We start from the raw sequence: 14,032 nt of genomic DNA, 5'->3' as shown, positions 1-14,032 counted from the left end.
TTAAAGTCCCCCACTATTATTGTGTTACTGTCGATTTCCTCTTTTATAGATGTTAGCAGTTGCCTTATGTATTGAGGTGCTCCTATGTTGGCTGGACATATATTTATAATTGTTATATCTTCTTCTTGGATTGATCCCTTGATCATTATGTAGTGTCCTTCCTTGTCTCTTGTAACGTTCTTTATTTTAAAGTCTATTTTATCTGATATGAGTATTGCTACTCCAGCTTTCTTTTGATTTCCATTTGCATGGAATATCTTTTTCCATCCTCTCACTTTCAGTCTATGTGTCCCTAGGTCTGAAGTGGGTCTCTTGTAGACAGCTTATATATGTGTCTTGTTTTTGTATCCATTCAGCGAGCCTCTGTGTTTTGGTTGGAGCATTTAATCCATTCACGTTTAAGGCAATTATCGATATGTATGTTCCTAAGACCATTTTCTTAATTGTTTTTGTAGGTCCTTTTTTTCTCTTGTGTTTCCCACTTAGAGAAGTTCCTTTAGCATTTGTTGTAGAGCTGGTTTGGTGGTGCTGAATTCTTAGCTTTTGCTTGTCTGTAAAACTTTTTTGATTTCTGCATTGAATCTTAATGAGATCCTTGCCGGGTAGAGTACTCTTGGTTGTAGGTTCTTCCCTTTCATCACTTTAAATATATCATGCCGCTCCCTTCTGGCTTGTAGAATTTCTGCTGAGAAATCAGCTGTTAACCTTATGGGAGTTCCCTTGTATGACATTGGTCGTTTTTCCCTTGTTGCTTTCAGTTATTTTTCTTTGTCTTTAATTTTTGTCAGTTTGATTACTATGTGTCTCAGTGTGTTTCTCCTTGAGTTTATCCCGCCTGGGACTCTCTGTGCTTCCTGGACTTGGGTGGCTATTTCCTTTCCCATGTTAGGGAAGTTTTCGACTATAATCTCTTCATATATTTTCTCGGGTCCTTTCTCTCTCTCTTCTCCTTCTGGGACCCCTATAATGAGAATGTTGTCGCATTTAATGTTATCCCAGAGGTCTCTTACGCTGTCTTCATTTCTTTTCATTCTTTTTTCTTTATTCTGTTCTGCGGCAGTGAATTCCACCATTCTGTCTTCCAGGTCATTTATCTGTTCTTCTGCCTCAGTTATTCTGCTATTGATTCCTTCTAGTGTATTTTTCATTTCAGTTATCGTATTGTTCATCTCTGTTTGTTTGTTCTTTAATTCTTCTAGGTGCTTCTTCTTTAATTCTTCTAGGTCTTTGTTGAACATTTCTTGCATCTTCTCTGTCTTTGCCTCCATTCTCTTTCTGAGGTCCTGGATCATCTTCACTATCATTCTTAATTCTTTTTCTGGAAGGTTTCCTATCTCCACTTCATTTAGTTGTTTTTCTGGGGTTTATCTTGTTCCTTCATCTGGTACATAGCTCTCTGCCTTTTCATCTTGTCTGTCTTTCTGTGAATGTCGTTTTGTTCCACAGGCTGCAGGATTGTAGTTCTTCTTGCTTCTGGTGTCTGCCCTCTGGTCCATGAGCTCCATTCTTATCCAGAGCTGAAGCAGTAGGTTCTACAGTATATCTGGCACATCTGTTGACCAGTTAGAATTAAAACATTTTCTACTTAGCAGTGATGTTTGAAACAGTTACATAACTAAAACTTAGTGACTTGGGACACTAGCATCCTAGGGTGAGAAGGGGACACTCAGTAAACTGAGCAAATATGATGTGGAAATCACCATGCAGGAATAAATTTGGAACACTAAAATGTCCATTTTATAATCAAATTTCTGAGCTCAATTGCTGTTTACGAAGTGGCAAAAAGTAGATTTTTAAAAACCTGTGGGCAGATGAACAGACATGTGCTTGGGAAGTTCAATGCTTTCTTCAAATACACCTATTTGCCTGCTTTTAAAAAGTCCTTAGTAGCTGTGATGTACTCATTCTAGCCCTCTTTGGATTTCTGTAGAGCTAGTTTACTCTCTTTGCTTTCATTTAATAACTTTATTGATTATGCTTTGATTACCTTATTGATGCTTTTCCTTCTTTTTTTTCTTTTTTTCTTTTTTAAGCCTTGATAAATTTGCTGAAGTTCCTTATGTCAAATGAGACCGTACTTTTGGCCAAACACAACATTTTTACCTTAGCCCTTATGGTGAGTAGCAAAAGAATATATTTATTTTTATGAGCTGTACCCTAAGGCAGAAGTGGGCTGGTTTGAGACAGGAGCTGGTATTCTAGGGATTAAGTCATAGGGAAAACCAGGCCTTTATTTTCCCTTTGGATCAGAATCTCTACACTGGTGCTCCCCACTTTCACCTATGTCTTTGGAGAACCTGGGGTCTTTCATGAGATAATGGTACCACACCATTATATGATATTCTCACCAAACAGATATAAGAGGTGTAAATTAATTTCAAGAGCATTGATAATACTAAAAAGTAGAAAATAATTAGGAAGTGGTGAGTTTTGAGTACTTATAACTTTATTTTAATAAAATTTATTGAATTGCAAGTTTATATAAGTTAATCTTTAATTAATGACTTTAATAACCAGCTCACAAAATTTCTGAAAATTTAACAATTAACTCTTGCAAGACAATAAGAGCTGGCTATAGCACACTACTGATAATACCTTTCTGATCTTCATAGTATGATACTTGTTTATGGGCTTTTGCTTCTTTTTTAGATTGTGAACCTATTTAATATGTTTATCACATATGGTGATACATTCCTGCCCACCCCCAGTAGTTATGATGAACTCTACTATGAGATTATCCGCATGCACCAGAGCTTTGACAACCTCTACTCCATGGGTAAGCTGTCTTCTTTTTATTCCTCTCTCCCCATCAGCTGTGATTTTTGGTATATGAGAGGATAAGACTACGTAAGATTCTCCTCTAGTTGCTTGGTGCCCTTGCTTGGCACAGAACTGTGTAGTCTCCTTTTCTCAGGCAATAAGAAAGTATATGTGGACTTCTTTGCCTTCAGGAACTCAGAATTCATCTCAGTAGAAAGCTGGTTAACATCCCTGTAGCCCTTTCTTGATGTTTGTGAAAGAGAGAGAATAGGGAGGCTTGTGGATTTAGTGAATACCAGTGAGATCTGAGTGAGAGTGGGTGGGAGTTGACAGCAGCAAACAAAAGAGCTTGGATCCCAAGGGAACATTGTGTGATTTGAGAAGGTACAGGGTTTTAAGGAGTTTTAATGTACCTAGGTATTTTTAGCATAACTCACAAGAGGAAGTGGGCATTAGATAAAAATCTTTCTTGCAAACCTTTTGGTAATTGGCTCACTGAAAATTTACTCTGTAGCTGTAATGAGTATAACTTACTTCTGAAAGAGGTCATGTATCCCTGTAAGTTTGAGTGAAGAGGCTACTCAAACCTACCTAAGTTTGAAAGGTGTTTATAGTGCCCAGAAACAGAAAGCCACTCAATAAAGTGGTCTATTAAAAACCTCCAACTGGGCTTCCCTGGTGGCGCAGTGGTTGAGAGTCCGCCTGCCGATGCAGGGGACACGGGTTCGTGCCCCGGTCTGGGAGGATCCCACATGCCGCGGAGCGGCTGGGCCCGTGAGCCATGGCCGCTGAGCCTGCGCGCCCGGAGCCTGTGTTCCGCAACGCGAGAGGCCACAGCAGTGAGAGGCCCGCGTACCGCAAAAAAAAAACACCTCCAACTTATTAGCTTTATTGGGATGTAATTGATATATAATAAACTGTACTGTTTTAAAAAAAAAATTTATTTATTTTTTGGCCGCGCCACGCAGCCTACAGGATCTTAGTTCCCTAACCAGGGATGGAACCCGCACCCCCTGTGGGTTCCCCTCTGTGGAAGCACAGAGTCTTAACCACTGGACCGCCAGGGAAGTCCCAAACTGCATTCTTTTAAAGTATACAATTTTTAATAAGTTTTAGCATATGTATATGTACATGAAGCTGTCATTACAATCAAGATAATGTACATATCCATCCTCTCCCTAAAATTTCCTTGTGTCCCTTTATGTCCCTTTTACCACCTCTGTCCCTCACCCCCCATCCCTGGACAACCAGTGACCCGCTTTCTGTCACTGTCGATTATTACTTTATCCCTTTCATTGGGTCTATTCGTGAAAAGTTCATATTTTGCTTGCGACTCATGTATCATGAAAAAGGTAGAGGGGATTTGGAACAAATACCTGGAGAAAGAGTAGAAGCAAACCGTGGAAAAGGATTGCCTAGGAGGACAGAATTTTTTCTGTTTCCCTCCTCTCTTATTCTCAGTGTAATAGCTTTAGCATCAGGTCAGCTCCCCTCAGAATATTAAGTTCCCACTGTCACATCAAGACACACGTCTCTTTTTTTTAGGAGCTAGGAAGTCTTCCATGAGAACCCTCTGGCAAACTTCCCATTGGCTAAAGGTGCTCAGAGTACCCTGGTGTGGTTTGCATGTACCTGGTTTTACCAATGTCCTTGTTTTCAAGAATGTAGGATTTTCCAAGGGTGAAGAGCTACCCCAGAAGCTTTAGCACCCATTAATAGATGAATAAAGATGTCTTTCAGTGAGGAAAGGAAAGAGAGTTGGAGTGGGGGAGATACTTTATAGACGTCTGACTTACCTGCTCAACTGTGCCATATACACAAATGAGATAAACCCTTGTAGCCACAGCAATAAGACAAGAGAGGACATCTGGGAATGCTCAAATCTGCTAACGGAATTAAAATGGTAACCAAGAAAGTACAAATAGGAAAGTGAAAATTTCACTAAATGAAACACAACAAATAGTAGAAGGTGGCATGTTTCAGTGCTCTCCATTTTGTATAAAGTATGAGGAAACTTCTGGTGGAAAAAAACATTTGTTTTAAGTCAAGTTTTTTGAGGTATAATTTACATATATGGTAAAATTCACCCTAAATGTACAATTCTGAGTTTCAACAAATGCATATGAAAGTGTAATTATCACAGAAAATCAAGATACAGAAGGGTTTCACTATCTCAGAAACTTCTCTTGTGCTCCTGTGAAGTCAACTCTTCCACCCACCCCAATCCCTAGCAACCACTGATCTGTTCCATGTCTGCATGGTTTTGCCTTTTCTAAAAAATATATAGAGGAAATCATACAGTCTTTTGAGTCTGGCTTCTTTTTTTAAAAAATTAATTAATTAATTAATTATTTTACTTTTGTTTGCTTTGGGTCTTCGTTGCTGTGCGTGGGCTTTCTCTAGTTGTGGTGAGCGGGGGCTACTCTTCGTTGCAGTGCGCGGGCTTCTCATGGCTGTGGCTCTCTTGTTGTGGAGCACAGGCTCTAGGGTGTGCAGGCTTCAGTAGTTGTGGTGCACTGGCTTCAGTAGTTGTGGCACATGGGCTTAGTTGCTCCGTGGCCTGTGGGATCTTCCCGGACCAGGGCTTGGACCCGTGTCCACTGCATTCGCAGGCGGATTCTTAACCACTGTGCCACCAGGGAGGCCCTGGCTTCTTATACATAGTAATTTGTTTGAAGTTATCCATGTTGATGCATGTATCAGTAGTTCATTCCTTTTTATTATGGAATAATATTCCATTGTGGGAATATGCCAGCTTAGTTTATCCATTTATCAGTGGAAGGACATTTGGGAGGTTTCCAGTTTTTAGCGATTGTAAATAAAGCCCCTGTAAACATTTTTGTACACAGTTTTATGTGAACACAAGTTTGCATTTCACTTGATTACATACCTATGAATGGGATTTTTGGGTATTATGTAAGTGTACGTTGAACTTTATAAGAAACCGCCAAACTGTTTTCCAAAGTGGATGTACTATTTTACATTACTTACAACAGTATGCAAGAGTTGTAGTCACTCCATATCCTAGCCGGCATTTTTTTTTTTTTTGGCTTCTTACAGGTGTGTAGCGATATCATTATGGTTTTAATTTGCATTTTCCTGATGAGTAATGGTGTTGAGCATCTTTTCCTATTCTTATTTGCCATCCATATATCTTTGGTGAAGGATTTGTTAGATTTTTTGCCCATAAAAAAAAAAAATTTTGCATACCCGTGTTTATAGCAGCACTATTCACAATTGTTAAAAGATGGGAGCAACCGAAATGTCCATCAGCCGATGAATGGATAAATAAAATGTGATATATACATATAATGGGTTGCTATTCAGCCTTTTAAAAAGAAAGAAATCCTGTTACATGCTACAATGTGGATGAATGTTGAGTATACTATGCTAAGTGAAATAAGCCAGTCACAAAAGGTTTCCACCTATATGAAGTATCTAAGGTCGTCAAATTCATGGATACAGAATGGTGGTTACCGGGGGTGGTGGAGAGGGTGCAAAGGGAGTTGTTTAATAGGTACAGAGCTTCAGTTCTGCAAGACAAAAAAGTTCTGGAGATCTGTTTCACAACAGTGTACATATACTTTACATCATTGAACTGTACATTTAGAAATAGGTTAAGGTGGTAAATTTTATGATTGGTATTTTTTACCACAATAAAAAATATATACTAAACTCTAGACTTTGGATTCTGCTAATTCCTCTAATGTTCCTTTTGTATTCCAGGATCTCATCCATTGTTACATTTACTCGTGATGTCTCCTTAGTCTCTTTTTATCTGACAGTTTCTTAGTGTTTGCTCATTTTTCATGGCCTTGACGGTTTTGAGGAGAACCTTCTTCAGTTTGGGTTTGTCTGATGACTTACTCATGGTTGGACTAGGGTTATGCGTTTGGGGAAAGAATGCCACAGTGTCAGAGTGCCCTTTTCATCACATCAAGGGTATATGTTATTAAGATGACTTAATCACTGGTGATGTTAATCTTGATCACTTGGTTAAGGAAGTGTTTGCAAAGTTTCTCCTCTGCAGGATTGCTTTTTTCCTCCTGTTCCGTGCTCTGTTCTTTGGAAGAAAGTCACTAAATGCAGCCAACTTTAGAGTTAGTGTTGTACCACTTCAGTAAAATGTACAAGCTTTGCTACTATATAGGGTTCTCTAATCACCAGCCCCCCACACTTACTTTGATATTATAGTTGTCATATGTATTACATCTACATTGAAAACTCTTCCAGACAATGCTATAACTTTCACTTGTGACAATCACCCAAATTCTAAAGAACTTCAGAGGGAAAAATATTTTTTTTATATTTGCCTATATGTTTTCCATTTCTGTTGCTCTTTTTATTCCTGAAGATCCAAATTCCTTTCTGATATCATTTCTCACAGTCTTTAAGAATTTTCTGTAGCATTATTTTGGGCTTCTGGTGACAAGATTTTTTTTGTTGTTTGTTTTCTTTCATTCCTGAAGGGTATTTTTGCTGGATATAGGATATTGAGTTATAGTTCTTACCTTTAAGTACTTTGAAGATGTTATTCCCCTTTTTTTGGCCTGTATGGTTTCTGATAATAAATCTGTGTTCATTTGAATCATGTTCCCTTGTTTGTAATATGTTGTTTTTCTCCCGCTTCTTTTAAATGACTTTTCCTTATCTTTGGCTTTCAGAAGTTTGATTATGATATGTTTTGGCCTGGTTTTTCTTTGTGTTTATCCTGTTTGGGGTTTGCTGAGGATCTTGAATCTCACCAAATTTGGGAGTTTTCAGCCATTCTTTTTAAAAAAAATTTATTTATTTTATTTATTTATTTTTGGCTGCACTGGGTCTTTGTTGCTGTGTGCAGGCTTCCTCTAGTTGTGGCAAGTGGGTGCTGCTCTTCGTTGCAGTGCATGGGCTTCTCACTGTGGGGGCTTCTCTTTTGTGGAGCATGGGCTCTAGGCACGCAGGCTTCAGTAGTTGTGGCACACGGGTTCAGTAGTTATGGTTCACGGGCTCTAGAGCGCAGGTTCAGTAGTTGCGGCACATGGGTTTAGTTGCTCTGCGGCATGTGGGATCTTCCTGGACCAGGGCTTGAACCCATGTCCCCTGCATTGGCAGGCGGATTCTTAACCACTGTACCACCAGGGAAGCCCCAGCTATTCTCTTTTGCAAATTGTTTTCTGCCCTTAATTTCTCTCTCCCTTTCTTCTTGGACTACAATAACACAAATGTTAGACTTTCTGATACTGTTACACAGGTCTCCAAGGCCCTGTTTTTCCCCCCATTTTTTCCTGTTCTTCATGTTTAATAATTTCTACTGTTCTGTCTTTAGGTTTACTGATTTCTGTGTCAATCGATTCTGCTATTAAATCCATCTAGAGAATTTTTTATTTTACATAATATATGTTTTACTTCTAAATGTTTTAATTCGTTCCTTTTTATAGTTTCAATTTCTCTTCTGAGAAGTTCTACCTTACCATTCATTCATTCAGGAATGTTTGCCTTTTTCTAATAGAGCATGTTTGCTCTAAAACTCTGATAATTTTAACATCTGTGTCACATCAGGCATCTGTTTGTCTTTTCTCTTGAGAATTTGTTACATTTTCTTGTTTTATTGTATATCCTGGTTCCTTATAAGTTGAGTGATTTTGGATTACATCCTGGACATTTTTCTTATGTTGTTAGACTCAGGGTTCAGTTATAATCTGGAGGGTTTTTTTTTTTTTTTTTTGGTATTAGTAGGCAATCAATCCAGTTAGACCACAGGTTCTTTCTCACTTTCTGTAGGTAGTGGTTCCAATATCAGTTCAGTTTTCAAAGCCCTTTCTGTGCTACTTTGGATCTGGTCCACATACTCACCACTCAGGAGACTGGACTGTAGTTCAAATAGCAGTTTAGTTTTTAAAGGGTTTGCTTTGCTACTTTGTATTTGTTCCATGCTTGATCAGCTCCCATGAGCCTAACTTTCATATGCGGAATTAGAGGAACACTTTCTCCTGGTCTGTCCAGGATTCCCTCTATGTTCTCTGGGTAGCAGAAGCCCCTTTTCCTGGTTTCTGTCCACAGAAAAATGAGGTTTCTATTGAAGTTTTAGTCATCCACCCAACTCCTCTATCATGCATCTCTGTGACTGTCTGGATCTTGAGGCAAACCTGCAAAAGAAAAATAGGAAAAAAGAAACCCTGGAAACCCACTTTTGTGGGTGTTTCTCCAAGTTTTGACCCCCCTCTATAATCTGTCTGCTTTTGTTTAATTTTCAGAGCCCTCAGGTAATACTTTTTATATTTTATACAGGATTTTTAACTGTAATCAGCAGGAGAGAGAGGCTGAAGTAGGCTTACTCTGCCACACTGGAAGTGGAGTCTCATCTTCAGTTTTTAAAGACATTTTTGCTGAATATAGAATTTTTCTTTCAATAGTTAAAAAAATGTCATTTTGTTTTTTTCTGGCTTGCATAATTCCTGATGAGAAGTCTACTGTCATTCTTAGCTTCATTTCTCTGTATATATCTTTTTTCTCTGCATGCTTTTAACATTTTCTCTTTATTGCAGTAGTTTATCATGTGCCTTAACATGGTTTTCTTTATTTTTCATGGAGTCTCTTGAGCTTCTTGGATCTGTGGATTTCTAGTTTTCATCAAATGTGGCAAAGTTTTGGCTGTTAATTTCTTCAGATATTTTTCTGTCCCCTCTCCTCTTTTCTTGTTTTGGAACTTCAATTATATATATGTTAGACCTCTTGACAGTGTCCCATAGGTCACTAAAGCTCTGTGGGTATTTTTTCCTTTCTTTCCATTTTTTTTTTGGTCTTTTCTCTCTCTTTCATTTTATTTTATGTATATATACTATTTATTTTTGGCTGCACTGGGTCTTCATTGGGTCTTCTCATGGGCTTTCTCTAGTTGCAGTGAGTGGGGGCTACTCTTCATTGCGGTGCACGGGCTTCTCATTGTGGTGGCTTCTCTTGTTGCAGAACACTGGCTCTAGGTACATGGGCTTCAGTAGTTGTGGCGCACGGGCTCAGTAGTTGTGGCTCGCGGGCTTAGTTGCTCTGCAACATGTGGGATCTTCCTGGACCAGGGGTTGAATCTGTGTCCTCTCACTGTTGTGGCCTCTCCTGTTGCGGAGCACAGGCTCCGGATGCGCAGGCCCAGTGGCCATGGCTCACGGGCCTAGCTGCTCCGCGGTGTGTGGGATCTTCCCGGACCCGGGCACAAGCCCGTGTCCCCTGCATCGGCAGGCGGACTCTCAACCACTGCGCCACCAGGGAAGCCTGGCAGGTGTATTCTTAACCACTGTGCCACCAGGGAAGTCCCTGTCTTTCATTTTAGATAATTTCTGTTCCTCAGTCTTCAAATTCACTGATCTTTTCTTATGTGTTTTTTCTAATGTGCTGTTAATCTCATTAATCTCAATTCATTTCATTCTAGTGTATTTTTTTGTTTCATAAAGCATTTTCTTCCCTAGAAGTTCTATTTAGACTTCTTTCTTTAATATGTTCATTTCTTTCCTCATCATGTTTATATTTTCCTCAATCTTCCTGAGCATATGGAGTATATTTACAGTAGCTGTTCTAATGTCCTTTTCTGCTAATTCCATCATCTCTCTTCATGTCTAGATCTGTTTCTATTGACTGACTTTTCTCCTGCTTATGGGTCATATTTTTTTCTGCTTCTTTGAATGCTGGTAATTTTTAAATTGGATTTATAACATTGTAATGTTAATGTAAGTGCTTGATTTTCTTATGTTTTTTTATATAATGTTGGACTTTGTTCTGGAATGCAATTATGTTGTGTGGAATCAGTTTCATCCTTTTAGGGTTTGCTTTTAAGGGTTGTTAGGGCAGGTTGAGAGCAACTTTTATTATGGGCTAATTTGGCCCCATTACTAGTGCAGTACCCATCTGCAGACTCTACCTGATAACCCATGTATCAGTAGCTTTTTCCACTCTTGCTGGTAGAGACGCAAATTATTTTATTTGTGGAGCCTTCCATGAGCGCCACAATTTCTTCTCTTTTCCAGTGGTTCTTCACTGCCAGCTTTGGGTAGTTTCCTCTTCCCTGAAGATCGGTGCTCAGCAAAAGATGGAAGAGGACCCCTCTACAGACTTCCATAGTTTCCTGTCAGTACTGTACCCCACAAATTCTAGGTGCCTTGGCCTGCCCAGTTGCTCATCTCTATGTCTTTGGCTTGGCACGACTTCTGGATTCTGTTTAAGTTCCTCCTCCCAGCCCTGTAGGCTAGAAACTTTTTCACATAGTAAGCTGGGGTAATCATAGGGTTCACCTTTTTGTTTTCCTTCTTCAGGGATCACAGTTCTATATACTTGTTGTCCAGTGTCTGAAAACTCTTGTTTCATATATTTTGTTCAGTTTTCTATTGTTTGAGGTAGGAAGGTTAATTATGTCTTGATATTCCATCATGGCTAGAAGAGGAAGGCTCACTGAGACTTTTTTGATAAAGGCACACATTTGATATTCCTATGGCATTAATTTATTGCAGTGATATCCACTGAATAGGAAGGACCTCGACACAAGCTGCCCTGAACCATAAATGATACCATATTTTGAGCTGTTTTTTTCATTAAAAAAAAAAGATAATTAGAAAAGAAAAAGCAAGGTAAAAATTTTTTTACAATCTCTCCTTTCTAGTATGACCACTGTTTTCATAGTTGTGTATTAGTCTACTTGTATGCATAGTTTTACATAGTTGTAATTATGTTTTCCTATTTCGTGTTTTTTTAAACCGTCAGAACATTTTCCTATTTTTTTGTTGTTTTCTTAGGTCTCTTTCTCTCTCTCCCTCTCGCTCTCGTTTTTTGCATAGTATGGATGTAGTTTATTTAACCATTCCTTCTTTTCATGGAAATTACAGTTTCCAGTTTTTGCTATTACTTAACTCTCTTTCTTTAATGGCCACATGGTGTGCTATTTTTGTGTACCATAATTTACTACATAAATGATAACCTTAGCTTGAGGCATTTAGGGCATTTTGAGATAATTTTGTGTTTAAATTTGGTAACTTAGAAAAGAATGTAAAAGCCTATGGCATTTCCAAGGGAAATGCAGTGATGAGGTCTGGGTGCTTGTTCACTAAGAACAGAAGTGACAGGATGTTAACAGAGAAATAATACATGGACAGAGTTAAATACCTCTCTGAGGTAAGGAGAGTAAAATTCAGCTCAATAGGTCCTCACCATCAGAGGATTTATGATTTAGTGGAGGGTCTAGTGAAAAACAGATGCATGTAAACAGTTTCTGTAATTGAGTTGAAAAAAATACATCTGACCTGCTTGAATTTTGTTCATTACGTGAATAAATTTGCACAAACACTAGGTGAAACCTGAGTTCAGACTGTAGAGCTCTAACTTGAAACTATACCAAGTTCCCCTTCACTAAATCTTGTAAATTAGAAAAGCAGCTCTCTGATAATGTTTTATTAAGGCTTCCATCTTCTATTTCATAAAATTGCATGAATTTATAAAAATGAAGTATTGCTAGAATAGATGCAGAGCAGCCAGATGAACTTTCTTTCCCTCTTACAGTTATAGGCCCTCCCTCTAGTAAAGCTGCTGCTACTACTCTTCTTGCTAGAGGAATACTGGTCAGGAGTAGGTAGTGATGGTACTCAGGTGTAAAGTTCCTATGCAGATTGATTACACATTTCTTAATGTTACTTAGGCTGTGACTTCCAACCTTTGAGAAAGTCTCAGGTACATTCTTTTATTTGTTTGGGAGACAAGTCTATTTAAATTCATAATAGCTAATACTTATATAACATTTACTATGTGCCATGCACTGATCTAAGGCTTTATATGTAACTTATTTGATTTTCATGATTATCCTTTCATGTAAGTATTGGTATTATTCTCTAGTAAAGTGGCAGGGGCTGGACTGGGACTCCGACAGTTGGCTTCAGAGTTCACACTCTTAACCATTCATTGTGTAAGTACAGGCTGTAGAACCATTCTCTCTAGGTTTAAATTCTAGCTCCATTACCTACAACTCTGTGAATGAACTTGATCAATTAATTATTTGTCTCCTCTGAGTCTCATATGTATGCTGCATTGCATATAACCTTTGTCCAATTTCTGGCACATAGTAAACTAGCTACATGTTTAGCTCATATTAGTTATTCACTCGTTAAAAACATATGCTTGGAGTGCCCACCATATGCTTGCTCTTTCAAGGAGCACTTGTGCTGGTTTGTCTCTTTTCTAAAATAGTGTAGGTACTGTAATGTGTGACCATGAAGCTCATAGCTGATAGAGGATATGATGATCTGTATTTCCATCATTCCTTCTCCTGTGAGTAAGGGTGGAAAACAGACTTTGGTCAGAGAAGGAAAGAATATTCCTGTTGATTCATGTTGCAGGGCACACAGTTAAGTCAGAGGAGCTAAAACAGGTTACTCCTTGATTGAAACATGACCATCTATCTTGCAAGGGTATTTGTCCTGTTTGACCCGGCTTAGACCTTCAGGAGAAAGACATACTGTATGTGGAGCAGGAGGGGGCACTTGCTCAGCTGGCCAGTTCCACTAAATCAGCCCCAGGTGATTCCCAGGGAATCCCTGATTCCCCCCAGGGAAATGATAAATGTGGCAATCAGGTGACCCATCACACCCCAGTGTAGATTTTAAATGAATGCAAAAACTAGCAGGGAGTGGAGAGAGGGGAACCCAAGGCAGAGGAGGAGTAGAATATTTTGATAGAAAGTGAAAAAAAGAGGAAAAGGTTTGCAGTAAAGATAGTTGAGAATAAGCCCTTACTTTTTTCCCTAGATGAAGATGTCTTAAATAGAAGATTGGCCCAGGCTCCGTTTGGTTATTCTAATAGTGATAATAATAATGATAATATTAATGATATTAATAATAATTAATATGATATTAATAATATTAATATCATTAATAATATTAATGATATTAATAATTAATATGATATTGATAATAATTAATATTAATAATTAATATGATAATAATAATGATAATAGTGATAATAGTGATGTGTCTTCATTCCTTATATTTGTGTTTTATACCAGGGGTCTGACACATCTTTGTTCTTTCCTTTTTTACAGTCCTGAGGCTTTCTACCAATGCAGGCCAGTGGAAAGAAGCAGCTAGCAAGGTGACCCACGCGTTGGTTAATATCAGGTGAGGAATGAGGATTTATCTCTTTCAGAGTTCCTTGGCTCATCCTGAGGTTTATTGTACCTTTCTAAGTGGAGTGTGTTGAACAGCACCACTATTTTAAGCCCTGATGTCTGTAGGAGTGGAAGAAATTGTCATATTTGATCAAG

The 14,032-nt window shown here is 38.5% G+C and overlaps 1 protein-coding gene across 1 annotated transcript in view; it reads left to right on the top strand.

Moving 5' to 3' along the window:
* Window positions 1-14,032, top strand: part of ARMH3 (armadillo like helical domain containing 3) — a 159,860-nt gene that overhangs the window by 63,786 nt on the left and 82,042 nt on the right. Inside the window, exons 20-22 of the mRNA XM_007470382.1 lie at window positions 2,034-2,116; window positions 2,650-2,776; window positions 13,811-13,886. Of these exons, the coding sequence (XP_007470444.1) occupies window positions 2,034-2,116; window positions 2,650-2,776; window positions 13,811-13,886 (286 nt within the window). The remainder of the gene's footprint in view (window positions 1-2,033; window positions 2,117-2,649; window positions 2,777-13,810; window positions 13,887-14,032) is intronic.

The sequence above is a fragment of the Lipotes vexillifer genome, unplaced genomic scaffold (assembly GCF_000442215.2).
Source record: "Lipotes vexillifer unplaced genomic scaffold, Lipotes_vexillifer_v1.1 scaffold916, whole genome shotgun sequence".
In the NCBI taxonomy this organism is placed as follows: Eukaryota; Metazoa; Chordata; class Mammalia; order Artiodactyla; family Lipotidae; genus Lipotes; species Lipotes vexillifer.
Note: the sequence above shows the minus strand (reverse complement) of the source record. Positions and strands in the feature narration are given on the sequence as shown.